At 38.2% G+C, this 13,230-nt stretch overlaps 1 protein-coding gene across 5 annotated transcripts in view; it reads left to right on the top strand.

The window, feature by feature from the left end:
• Positions 1-13,230, top strand: part of SLC44A1 (solute carrier family 44 member 1) — a 191,948-nt gene that overhangs the window by 38,745 nt on the left and 139,973 nt on the right. Inside the window, exon 1 of one of the 5 annotated variants that reach the window (XM_077912770.1) lies at positions 13,071-13,225. The exons of 1 other annotated variant lie outside the window; for it this stretch is intronic. In XM_077912770.1, coding sequence (XP_077768896.1) covers positions 13,175-13,225 — 51 coding nt within the window. In that variant the 5' untranslated portion in view covers positions 13,071-13,174. Of the gene's footprint in view, positions 1-13,070; positions 13,226-13,230 lie in introns of those variants that run through there. 3 more of the 5 variants (XM_077912773.1, XM_077912772.1, XM_077912774.1) reach the window with 3 other exon arrangements.

Genomic DNA, 13,230 nt, shown 5'->3' on the forward strand with positions numbered 1-13,230 from the left:
ATTAGGTGTTTATATGAAGTCTGTTATGAAATCAGAACTCCGTGTGTGAAGTAGCCAAAATGGCCTCCTTTTACGTGTTTTCTATGATTTCTTTTATACATATAACAGCTTTATTTTTTTTTTTAAAGATTTTATTTATTTACTCATGAGAGACACAGAGAGAGAGAGGCAGAGAGACACAGACAGCAGGTTCCATGCAGGAAGCCCGACGTGGGACTCGATCCCAAGTCTCCAGGATCATGCCCTGTACTGAAGGTGGCGCTAAACCACTGAGCCACCCAGGTTGCCCTAAGCCACCCGGGTTGCCCCATATAACAGCTTTAATGAGATACAATTTTTAGGGGGGGAAGGGACAGAGGGAGAGGGAAAATCTTAACCAGTCTCTACACCCAGTGCAGAGCCCAACGTGGGGCTTGATCTCACGACCCTGAGCTCATGACCTGGATTGAAATCGGGAGTTGGACACTTAACTGACTGGGCCAGCCACCCAGGTGCCCCAAGATTAATTCTTATACCATACAATTTGTGCATTAAAAATTTATTGTTCAGTAGTTTTTAGTATATTCAGAGTGTGTAACCAACACTTCCATCAGTTTTAGAACATTTTTATCATCCCCCAAAGAAACCCCATACTCATGAGTCATCATTTCCCATTTCCCCTCAACTCCCATCCGATTGTAGGCAAGTTCTAATCTACTTTCTGTCTATAGATTTGCCTATTCTGGACATTTTTATATAAATGGAATGATGTAATATGTGGCCTTTTGTGTCAGGCTTTTTTCGCTTTAATGTTTTCAGAGTTCATGTTGTAGTATGTATCACTACTTCACTCCTTTTTATTCCAAAGTTTATATTCCATGCTGTGGATCTACCATACTGCATTTATCCATTCATCAGTTGATGGGCATTTGTATGTGATTTTTTTCTTTTTTTTTAAAGTAAGCTTTACACTCAACATGGTACTTGAACTCATGACTCTGAGATCAAGAGTCACATGCCCTACTGACTGATCCAGCCAAATGTCCCTGTATGTGATTTCTTATTAGCAAAGTAGCTCCTAAGCATTGTTTTTCATTTTGAAATCCAAGCAGTGTTTTAGAAAATATGGATGGAAGCTGTAGAAGGCTAGGAGGAAACAACAGTTGTTTCTACCTGTTAGACATCGCTGCAGGTGTTTACTTAAATATCAACAGCAATATTTGGACATTTGGAAATTATCTTTGAACTCAAAATCCAAAATATGTTAATAACATGTTATTCTTCGTTATGGCCTATAATTTTCCTGTAAGAAAAATGTTAACCATGCAAAAAAATCAATTTAGATAAAATAAGCCACAGAATGTACTATAGTAATTTTGCTGTAATTCGTATGCCTCTCATTGTTCTATTTTCCCTGTTCTCTTTCAAATATATCATCAGTTCACAGTATCCACATAGGATGTTAACCACAGTCAGCAGAGAAGAGCAATGGGGTCCTCAGCCCTGGAGCTCAACTGCTTGCTTCACATGCCAGCTGTTTTAGTACTTACTGGCTGCATGACTTGGACAAGTTACTTACTCCCTCTTTGCCTCAGTTTTGTCATCAATGAAATGGAAATAATAATAGTACCAACCTCAGGCTTGTTGTGAAAATCAGATAGGTTAATGTTGTAAAGTGTCTGGCATATGGGATATGTTCAATAATATAAGATATAGTCTTCATTTAATGTCATACAGTTACTAAGCGCTTGGGATAAAACATTTTGGTAATCCATTTTTTTTAAAGATTTTATTTATTTATTGGGAGAGGGAGGGAGAGAGAGAATGAGAGAGAGTGCTTGAGTGCATGCATGTGCCTTCAGACTGGCAGGGAGAGGGACAAACTGCGCTGAGCACAGGGCTGGGTGCCAGGCTCCATTCTACAACCCTGAGATCATGATCTGAGGCAAAGCAAGAGTCAGATGCTCAACTGACTGAACCCAGTCACCCAGGCACCCCTGATTTTGGTAATCTTAGCTGAGGTTGATGGATAACCTTTTCCCACCTTCAGTAAACGTGCATTTTACCTATTTCACCAAGCTTCATGTGTGAACTCAAATGAATTGCATATTTATAAAAGGAAGGAAAGAAAAGGTAAAACCTAGAGATGAGGAAGGTTAGAAAGAGGAGAACAGAAAGGTGAAAGTCAAGTACCAAATTTCTTAGGCCCCAGTGCGGTTCCTTTCATGTGGTAACGACTATTTATCGAATGGATGGATTTTTGTGTAGTTTGGTTGACTCTGGGTTTTATTATTTTTTTATTTTTTAGAATTTTTTTATTTATTTATGATAGTCACACACAGAGAGAGAGAGAGAGAGGCAGAGACATAGGCAGAGGGAGAAGCAGGCTCCATGCACTGGGAGCCTGACGTGGGATTCAATCCCGGGTCTCCAGGATCGCGCCCTGGGCCAAAGACAGGCGCCAAACCGCTGCGCCACCCAGGGATCCCGACTCTGGGTTTTAGAATTGAAGTTTTCTTCATATTTCTTAACAAATTTAAGACCTAGGAAGGCATTTCAGTTGCTCTTGTTGGCCATTGCCATTTGAAGGTTACTATTTATTTCTTAACATTTACCAAGATATCTCTGCTATAACTGTGCACTCATTAATTTCTCCTGTTTTTGTTTTTGTTTTTTTTTTAAGATTTTATCCATTTATTTTGAAACAGAGAGGGAGTGTGAACAGGGGGAGGGGCAAAGGGAGAGGGAAAGGGAGAAGCAGGTTCTCCACTGAATAGAGAGCTTGATCTAGGCTCGGATTTCAGGACCCCAGGATTCTGACCTGAGCTGAAGGCAGACCTACTGGCCACTCAGGTGCCCTAGTTTCTCCTGATTGTATTTTCTTATACAACTAATTTTTCATATTTTTCAGGCACACATTTTAGAACGTATGCAATATGGGAGCAATTTTTACGTGTTTGACATGAGTACTGGTCAGAAATAAATTTTTAAGATGCATCGTAGGGAAGATTCCCCCCTTTGCCAGTTGTGAAAGGGCAGTGATAGTGATTTAGGGCCTGGTTCTAGCTCGGAGCTTTACTTAAATTCATTTAGTCCTTTAAACCACAGCACATGATGTGGGGATAGTCTCCTTTACCTTTCAAGTGGGGAAATCAGGTCAGCTGATTATACTTCTATTTATAAGAGAAGGTAGGATTCAAATCCAAGTTTATGTTGCTCCCTCTCACTGTACCCGTGTATTACCACCTTTATAATGTTTGCCAGTATATTTATTATCTGTGTCATGTTGCCACTTCTGCATTCTTTAGGAGAACCTTGCTCCTGCCTGGCTGATTGTCAACATATAGCTTTCAAGTGACGTTTTACATGTTCTGATCTCCTGTCAATAAGTGTCAGGATGAGTGAATGTTTTCCGGTGCTTTTGATACTGTGTCTATTTATAGTTAATACTATACTGAGGAAGTAGAAAAAGAATAACCTGGAGAAATGGGAGCCAGTATTACTTTTTGTTGTTATTTCCTCCATAATTAAATAGCATTAATGGAAATCAAAGTGAGGAAAATGCATTATAAGTCAAACTATTTAAAAATTTCACTACCTCCTTCCAATGCTTGTACATTTTCATATACTATTTTATAAGTTGTAGAGCTAGAACATAGATTTGCTTTCATACCATGTTTCTTTTTAAAGAAATTTTTAAAGATTTTATTTCTTTATTGATGGGAGACACACAGAGAGAAGTAGAGACATAGGCAGAGGGAAAAGCAGGCTCCCTGCAGGGAGCTGGATGCAGGATTCCATCCCAGGACCCCGGGATCACAACCTGAGCCAAAGGCAGACACTCAAACACTGAGCCCCCCCCAGGTGCCCGCCCCTCCTACCATGTTTCTTAATATATATAACTTTTTATCATTACCATTTTTTTGGTTACAATGCAAACTCTTCATAAGTATTTTTATGATTGCTCAGTATTCCACTCTCCTGTATAACTATTTTCCTGTTAGTTAATTCTTTTTTCATAATGGCCCTGTATTGAACATCTTATGTGTAGCTATTTTAACATTTTAGATTATTTCCTTGGGTTTTTGAAATGTAGTGCCAAATCACTTTCTAAAAGTATCTAACCAGTTTAAACTGCTTTCAGTTTCAGCATAGTCTTAACTAGTGCTGCTTGCTACCTGCCTTCACTTTTCAAAGTGTTTTTCAGTGGGAGCATGAATCCTTATGCTGTGGTTTCCAGAAATGTATTGTTAGAGAGGTTGGCACTATCTGTATTCATGTCTCCCAATGGATATCTGACCGCATAACTTTTTAGGAGTCTCACATTAAGATGTCAAAGAAGTCTTACTTCAAAGCTAGATTTGTTAGCATTTCTGAAACTTATTTAAATCTGAAATTTATTTTTCTCATAGACTTATTAATAAGTCTATGAGAAGACCATATTATATAATATCTGTGGGAAAAGGAGCCAGCCTATAACATAGTAGAATGCTCTTTAGGAATGTGATCTTGTGCAGGGGAGGCAAGTAGGGATGTTTGCTCTAACATTACATCACTCTAATGGTAAGGGACCTAACCTTGTTCGTTCATTCATTAGACATTTAGAGAGCCTGCTGTGTGCCAGACACTGTTCATCTACTGGGGATATAGCTGTGAATAAAACAACAAGTCCTTGCCCCTAAGTAGGCAGTAAGGTGGGAAGAATGGTCCTTATATGTTCATTCCCTTGCAGAGGATTCTGTACACCTTGATTTTTTTTTTTAAGATTTTTAAATTTCTATTTGAGAGAAAGAATACGAGCTGCAGGGTGGGGCAGAGGAAGAGAGAAAAGCAGACTCTCCACTGAGCAGGGAGCCTGATGCAGGGCTTGATCCCAGGACCCCGAGATCATGACTTGAGCCCAAGGCAGGTGCTTAATGACTGAGCCGCCTAGGCACCCCTCTTATTCTGACTTAAAACATAAATTTACTCAATTCCATCCACTCATTAGCTATTTTATAGTCAGTGTAATCTTCACATTTCTTCTCCTTAGTCAGTATAGACTTCAAGTCAGTTCTTACCTATTGTGTCATGGAAAGGAAGCCAGATGTGAGTTAGAATCCTAAACTGAGTACCTGTGAACTCCTGCTTTCATAAATATTTTTGGCATAGCAAGGAAACTCATAAATCCATTAGCAGTCTGGAAACTGGCTGTACTGTAGCAGGGAAGTGGTGCAAAGTAGACCTTGGTCTTGTTTGTCTGTCCTTGGTATCATCAAGTACTGAAGAAGTTCTGATACTTACAAGATGTAATGGGGGAAAGACAAAGGCCATTAAAATTTATAATTAAAAAATAGTAATTCCAAATTAAAAACATTGCTCACCACTGATTCAGAATAAAGAAATACTGTTTGAGGACACAGACAAGGCTTGTCTGTACAATTTTGTTCATGTTTCATTTGATGATGGTGGTAAAAGATGCTATTAAGCTATGTTGCAGAGCAAGATGATCTTGGCCTCTGCCCAGTAATTATCACATGCCTGTGTGCAAGAAAGACAGGCACTGAGGAGTCTGATGTAAGAACATTTTTTAGCAGGCCCCTCAGTTATTTATTTATTTATTTTTAGAGCAGTTGGAGAAAGGGTGAAGACAGAAGCAAAATATCTCCCCATGATCTTTCTATCTCCATGTAACTAAATAACTTATAAAGCAGCTCTAGTTGCCATTTCCTTCTTTTTTCTTAAACAGATGAATGTCTGTGATTTAGTATAAAGTTCATGAACTAAGAAAAGCGGTTGGACACAGATGCCTGTATCTTTCCACTCTATGTATCTTATTACCTTTAACTGCCTGTTAAAATCATGCTTTTATTTTTACCTTTCAAATATAAATTGCCATCACCAGGCTTAGCAAATGAAACGGATTACTTATGGTAACTGTGAGTAGTTATGCACTCCAAATCCTTGAGAGAGCTTTCCCAAAGGGCAGGCAATGTCTTTCAAAATCCTATTACAGGATTTTATTTGCAGGTGCTATGAACAGAAGGCTGAAAGCCTCCATGTTTTATTGCTGCCCAACTTCATCAGGTCTGCTCACTCTATTGAAAATTGTGGCAAAAATGATACACATCAGCTCTTTTATTCTTTTGTTACTACTCTGCGCAAATAAAAGCATATTGGGGAACTTAATGAAGCAGTATGTCCTTGGAGGGAGCTTTGAAGATATGGAGTGTATGACTATTTGTCTTTAATACTGGAGATTTTTGTGTAAAACAGACTGGCACGAACAAAATCAAGTCCTCACAGATAGCCCAATGTTTGCCACATATGTACTTAAATCACACAAATACCTAGTAGTAGTCACCTTGGAGATGCATTCAGTGACTACCTTAGAGGCTTTCTGGATGTGCCAAGGAGCAGCCAGGGCAATGAAACTGTAGCAGAGCCATTGGAACCATGGAGCCAATTTTAGAGGTGATCTATTTAGAGAGACCATGATTTCAAAACAAAAACAGAAACACCCCCCCCCCCAAAAAAAAAAAACCAACAACAAAACACTGGGGAGGGAGAATTGATTATTCAACAAATTAGCAAACATACCCCACAGATACACATTCTGGGAATCTGTCCTACAAGAGAGGCCACGTCTCAGTTTGCTTTGGCCTTCACATGCATAGTTGGCTTTTCACTGGAATCTGGAAAAGGCAGCATGGATGGAAAGGATGGATCTGTGCTGCAGAGATCTAGGTACACATGGTGTCTCTATGCTTCTCGTGAGCTATAGGCTCCAGGTTACTGCAATTCCTGACCTACCAGTTTAACTCTCATTGCTGGAGAGTGTGGGCATGTGTCGAATATCTTAAAAGGATAATCTTGATTCTGCTTAAATTTCTGAGCTTCGGTACTTAATTATTCATAATGAATACTTGCGGTATACCTCCCGACTGATCAAAACATACAAGGATGGGCAACTATAGTTGTGACTTTGGCCCTAACGGTGTTGGAGCTGACGCTGGCCTGCCTTTATTTGCAGGGTTAACACCGCCTGTACACCACTTCTTTTCCTTTGAACCAGCCCCCCAAGTTGACACTTAATGCTTATTTGAATGTAGTAGGCTGCAGTCCTCTGGGTTCCTCAGGGGAAATGACAAGGGACCTTGTGGCCAGTTATTGCAACAGAAATCCCAAGCTGAAGCAATTCTAGATGTATGCGACCGGATAGTATTTGGGGATCTCACCAGTGACATGAACATGAAAATATTCCAGCGGCTAAGTAAATACAGTGCTGCACTAATTGTGCCAGAAAAGAAAGGAAAAATGGTTTTCCTTTCTTTGAAGACTGAAAGGCCGCTTCCTAACTGAAGCAGCCATAGAATCTTTAGTATAAAGAAATCTTAATGGATACAAAGTAAAGAAATGGCTGATTTTTGTATTTTTAAATCAACTTAATGTTCTGTTTGTTTACTACTAAACATTTCTGAGTGGAATAATTCTTATTTGGCAGTCGGTATTTCCCCATCATAGTGAGCGAGAATTTTCACTCACATTTTGGGCACAAAACACATTCTATTTTAGACACCGAAGGATCATTTTTCAGTGTTTGCTTCAGAATTTGTGAGGTAATTTCAACAGATCTCACAAATGTTTACTCAATAGTTCTGCATCTCTATTTCTGCAGTAATTTGTACACATCTCTATTTTGGCATCCCTTGATGAGATATCATGGTACCTAATTTGTCTCTCTCTCATGAAACTGGAGCTCAGTGAGGGCAGGGCTATCTCAGTTGGCTTTGAATCACAGGTACCCTGTGTGGCGCTCAGTATTGATCTGAAGAATCAATGGAATGTTTAAAGGTATTGTCTTAAAATCGAGTAACTTCTTAATGTAATTGTACTCTTTTTGTAACACATTTTTCATTATTTCAAACCATATCTACACAAGTCTGCTGTGTCAAGGAAAGATTCATAGCATAAGGTAATACTGTTACTAGATTAGTATAAGAATCTTTTGGGAAGCTTTGTACTTTTAATTAGGAGAAAGTCATACAGAGAGTAAGCATAGAGTATCGAAAGAGGGCTGGAAGCATTCAGTCATTGCTGTTAGATATCACCTGGGTAACTTGTGACTGCCTGGATTTTGGATCTTCCTCAACTCCATAATTGAGACCCGCTTGTCTCAGTTCTGGATTGTTGTTGGTATTGCGTCTCTGATCTTTTCTTTTTTTCCTGATCCTTCTTGCCCTGCCTCCTTCCATGAACTAGATTCACATCTGCTAGACCTTTTGCTATACTTGGCCCACCCTTCCTGCCCTATGAGGGCTGATGGCCTCCAACGATACCTGATTTGACCTAACAGGTTATAACATATCATTTCTCCAAACCTGTGTGTGTTACTGTTATCTTTAATACATTTACTCAACAACTATATTTTCATTAGAGATAAGATAGAAATTTAAGTCAAAACTTATTTCAGGTTTAGTTCCTAAAAAATACACATTCCTACTACAGCCTATCAAATTCATCAGAAGGCCTTGGGTATTAGGGCTCATAGTGAATGTAGAGGCTAGGGCATAGTTGCTAGTGCTAAGACTTCTATGAGAGATATTATGGAAGCTTTTCTTCCTCCCTTCCTCCTTCCCTTCCTCCCTTCCTTCCTCCTTCCTTCTTTTCAACTATGATATGCAAAATGTAGGAAGGAATGGGAAGATACTAAACATTGTTCTTTCCTAACTGTAAAGATATGAATATAATAAAACATAAACATGAGGTAGATGTCAAGGGAGTCGGGATGGGTCATTCGGTTAAGTGTTGGACTCCTGGTTTTGGCTCATGTCATGATGTCAGGGTTGGAAGATCAAGCCCGGGTCCATGCCCAGCATAGAGTCTACTTGAGATTCGCCTGCTCATGCATGCATGTTCTCTCTCTCTCTCTCTCAAATAAATAAATAAATAAATAAATCTTAAAATAAATCTGTGAATAATAAATAAATCTTAAAAAAAAAAACAAAAACCCTCCAAAACATGAGGTAGAGGTCAGTTATGGTCTTAGAGTTGTTTTTTGTGGTCTAGTAACTAATATTAAAAATTACAATTCTACTTTCTAGATTATTAACCTTGTATAGCTAAAAAGATTATATGATGTGAATGTCATTGTACATACATATTTGCACCCTTATTTTTAAAATTAAAAACAAAACAAAACTTTGGGGCCTGGGTGGCTCAGTCAGTTAAGAGTTGGACTCTTGGTTTCAACTCAGGTCATGATCTCAGGGGCCTAGGATTGAGCCCCGCATCTGGTTCCCTACTCAGTGGGGAGTCTGCTTGTCTCCCTCTCCCTCTGCCCCTCCCCTCACTCATGTGCTCTCTCTCTCACTCTCTAAGATAAATAATTCTTTAAAAAATAAGTAACAAAAAACTTGATTATGGAAAATGTCAAACTTTAATTTTACCCATTTTATTCAAAACTTTTGTTTCTTTGTATACATTCAAATTTGGTATCTTATTCTTTCAATCTGAAGAATTTGTAAAAAAAACATTTTTTTTTGTAGTTGAGGTTTGCTGCTAATAAATTCTTAGATTTTATTTGTTTGAAAAGGTTTTTATTTCTGAAAAACATTTTTTGGGGGTGGTATATGATTCTGGGTTAATAGTGTTCATTGTTTTGTTTTGCTTCATTTTTTTTTAAAGATTTTATTTATTTGAGAGAGAGAGCTAGTACAAACAAGGGGAAAGGGCAGAGGGAAAGGGAGAAGCAGGCTCCTGCCCTGCCTCCCAGCCAGAAGCCCAACGTGGGGCTTGATCCCAGGTCCCCAGGATCATGACTGAGCTGAAGGCAGATGCCTAAAAGACTGAGCCACCCAGGTGCTCCTTGTTTTTGTTTGTTTATTTGAAGATTTTATGTATTTGAGAGATTGAGAGAGAGAGCTTGAGCAGGGAGTAGGAAGGGACAGAGGGAGAGGGAGAAGCAGACTCCCTGCTGAGCAGGGAGTGGAAGATCATGACCTGAGCTGAAGGCAGGTGCTTAACCAACCCACTGAGCCACCCAGGTGCCCCTAGTATTGGTTGTTTTACTTTTTTTAAGTAATTTAAAGCTGTCATTGCATGGTTTTTTGCTTTACGTAGTTTCTGACAAGAAGGTTGCTTAATCTTTGTATCCTGCCCCTGCCTCCACTGCCATTGAGATGATCTCTGTATTTTTGGTTTCCAAGGGTTTCAATATAATATGTGTAGGGTATGTATGTGTGTGTATACACACATGCATGTGTGTGTTGGATTTATCCTGCTTGGGATTCTCTGAGCTTCTTGGATCTCTGCTTTGATTTCTTTTGTTATAAATTTAGTAAATATAGCTGTGCTATTAGTTACAAATTTCGGAAAATTCTCAGTCATTAGTTTTCCTAACATTTTCTCTGTTTCATTCAATCTTCTTCTAGGATTCCAATTACACTTCTGTTAGACCATTTGATATTTCCCTGTAGTTCTTGGATGTTCTGTTGTGGGTTTTTGATTTTTCATTCTTTTTTTCTTTGTGTTTCACTGTCAGTAATTTCTATTGACTTATCCTTGAGTTTATTGATTTCTTCCTGGGCTGTGTTTAGTATATTGATGAGCATGACAAAGGCATTCTTTATCTTGTTACCATGTTTTTTATTTTTAGCATTTCCTTAACTCTTACTTATATGCCCATCTCTCTGCTTGAGTTTGAGGTCTCAGGTTTCAGAAATAGATTTTACACTTATTTTCTTTGAACCTTGTTTTTCTCTTTTATAAACTAAAAAATCATTATATATGTATATAATAATAATATATAATAATAACTAACAGAATTGTTATGAGAATCAAATATGATCCATTGGACTAGTTCCTACCTCTCCTTTCCCATGGTTCAATCTGTCACTCAAGGCTTGCATGGTATGATTACTTTGACCCTATTTAGTTCCTAAATTGTGAGATTCTGTGAAGGGGAAGGGACCTAATATTTACTGACAGCCTATATTAATCTCATGTAGAATTTGAGAAAGGGATAAAAATCACATTTAAAAAGTGCTTTTGTAAAACATTTTACTTTTACCAGGTCTATGTGGATTTTAATTGAAAGAAACAGACAGCATTAAATCCAGTTGCCACTTGGTTAAATCTGTTAAAGAGTCATTAAAATTTTTCAACTGTTGGGTTTCTTGACACACTTGAGAAATGTCATGGCTCATAAAACATCTTACTCTCTTTCTCTGCGCATATAGGATTTTAAATAATTGGATTGGCTCCCAAATTTTGCATTGTGAGGAAAAACTAATGGAGGTTTTTCTCCTTACTGACTGGTGGAAATGAATGTTATTCTCATTGGATTTGCCTTTGTAGTCACAGACTTGGATTCAGATTCTGGCTACACAGCTGTATAATCTTGGGCTGATTATTTAACTTTAGAGCTTGAGTTTTTGTTTTATCTGTGAAATAAGGATGATACCTACATCAGCTGTTTTAAAGACAATGTTTATATACATAAAGTATGTGAAGCTTTGGGTATAGTGCCTAGTTAATAGAGATCAATGAGTGATGTGGCATTAAGAATAATAGTAGCTAAAGTGGAAATATGCCATTATTAAGTCAAATTTTAGTAAATAGAAGGGGAAAGACAAGTTTAATATTCTTTTTTCTTTTAGTTGAAAAGATCCATCTCCCAAGACACACACACACACACACACACACACACACATATATTTTTTAAAGATTTTTATTTATTTATTCATGAGAGACACACAGAGAGAGGCAGAGACATAGGCATTTAGTTTAGGCAAGAGACAGAGGCAGAGGGAGAATCAGGTTTCCTTCAGGGAGCCTGAGGTGGTACTTGATCCCAGGACCCTAGGATCACGACCTGAGGCGAAGGCAGACACTCAACCACTGAGTCACCCAGGTGCCCCAGAGTATTTTAACAAAAGGGAGAGGGCTAACTAAAAAATGAATGTTGATGAATAAGAATAATAACCAAGAATTCGTGTTTGCTATGTGACGAGATCCTCAGAATAGCTCCGTGAAGTAAGCTGCCACTCTTCTGAGAAGTCTTTCTTTATCTGAATGAGCGTGCCACCCCGTTTTGTGTTCTTCCATTCTAATTTATACTTTATCGCAATTTTTATGTATAACTCCTGTCCTTTTTCCACTTCTCATCCCCAGTGAAGGTTTTTTTATATATAAGGTTAGAAGTGGCCCACAGTGAGTTGAATTGTTGAGATTTTTGAATCTTTGCATGTTTCTGGTCAGGAGTGAAATCCCACTTTATGTTATAGGTGAAAATCTAAGCATTAAAAATGGAATATTTGTCTAAAGTAAAACTACTAAGAAAATAGCTGTGGATAAATAAACTGGTCAATCAGCCTGAGCCCCCCCGCCCCATCCCCGACTGTTTAAGATAAACAAATACAGTATTTTAAAGTAGCTGTTGCTCTAGAGGTTACCTTAGAGTAAATATAATGAATTTCGCAGAAGTGTCCAAATTCTGTGTTTGTAAATAATATTATTGTAATGGGTATTACTCAAGATTGAAATTATTTAATACAAAGAAACATTCTTTATTCATACACTGAGCAACTGTGTTCCAAAACACAGACCACAATACTGGCATTCTTACTTGAATAGTACAAGGAATAATGTCAAATTATTTTTGTAGCTTTTTCTTTTTTTTTTTTTTTGGTCATAAAAATTTTCACAAAACTGTCTTCATGATCACAGATTTTTAGAGTTGGAAGGAACCTAAGAGATCCAATCTAACTCCTTCCTGCCACCCAGAGAGATGAAGTGATTTATCTAGTCCTGTAGCTAACTAACGACAGAACCAGGGAGAGAACAGAGCCCTTCATCTATTTTCCATAGTGTTACATTCCTCTGGAAAAAACTGCCTACTCACTCTTGGTTTTTAATGCTAGTTAGAGTCTTGGGGTAAGGTTTTTTCCCCATGACTCACTACTGCTCTTTTGTTTTCTTGTGTGGGTGTCTGGGAGCAAGCTATCAAGGGTGGTGGGGTTTTTTGTTGAACAATTGAACAGTGTAAGGCTCTGAACAAGGAAAAAGCATTTGTCTGGTTAGCACGCGAAGGGTCAGGAGGAAGTGTTGTAGCTCAGACTCTTTGCCCTCAGTATTGATAGGCAGGTATTTTAAAGTTGAGTTTCCTAACCTGGGGTCTGAATTTTCTAAAGTTTTATGAAAATTATGCAAATAGATGCATACCTCCCAAGACCAGAATGTGTACCTTTCATCAGGTTATCAAAGGGTATG

This window comes from Canis aureus, chromosome 10 (assembly GCF_053574225.1).
Source record: "Canis aureus isolate CA01 chromosome 10, VMU_Caureus_v.1.0, whole genome shotgun sequence".
NCBI classification, from domain to species: domain Eukaryota; kingdom Metazoa; phylum Chordata; class Mammalia; order Carnivora; family Canidae; genus Canis; species Canis aureus.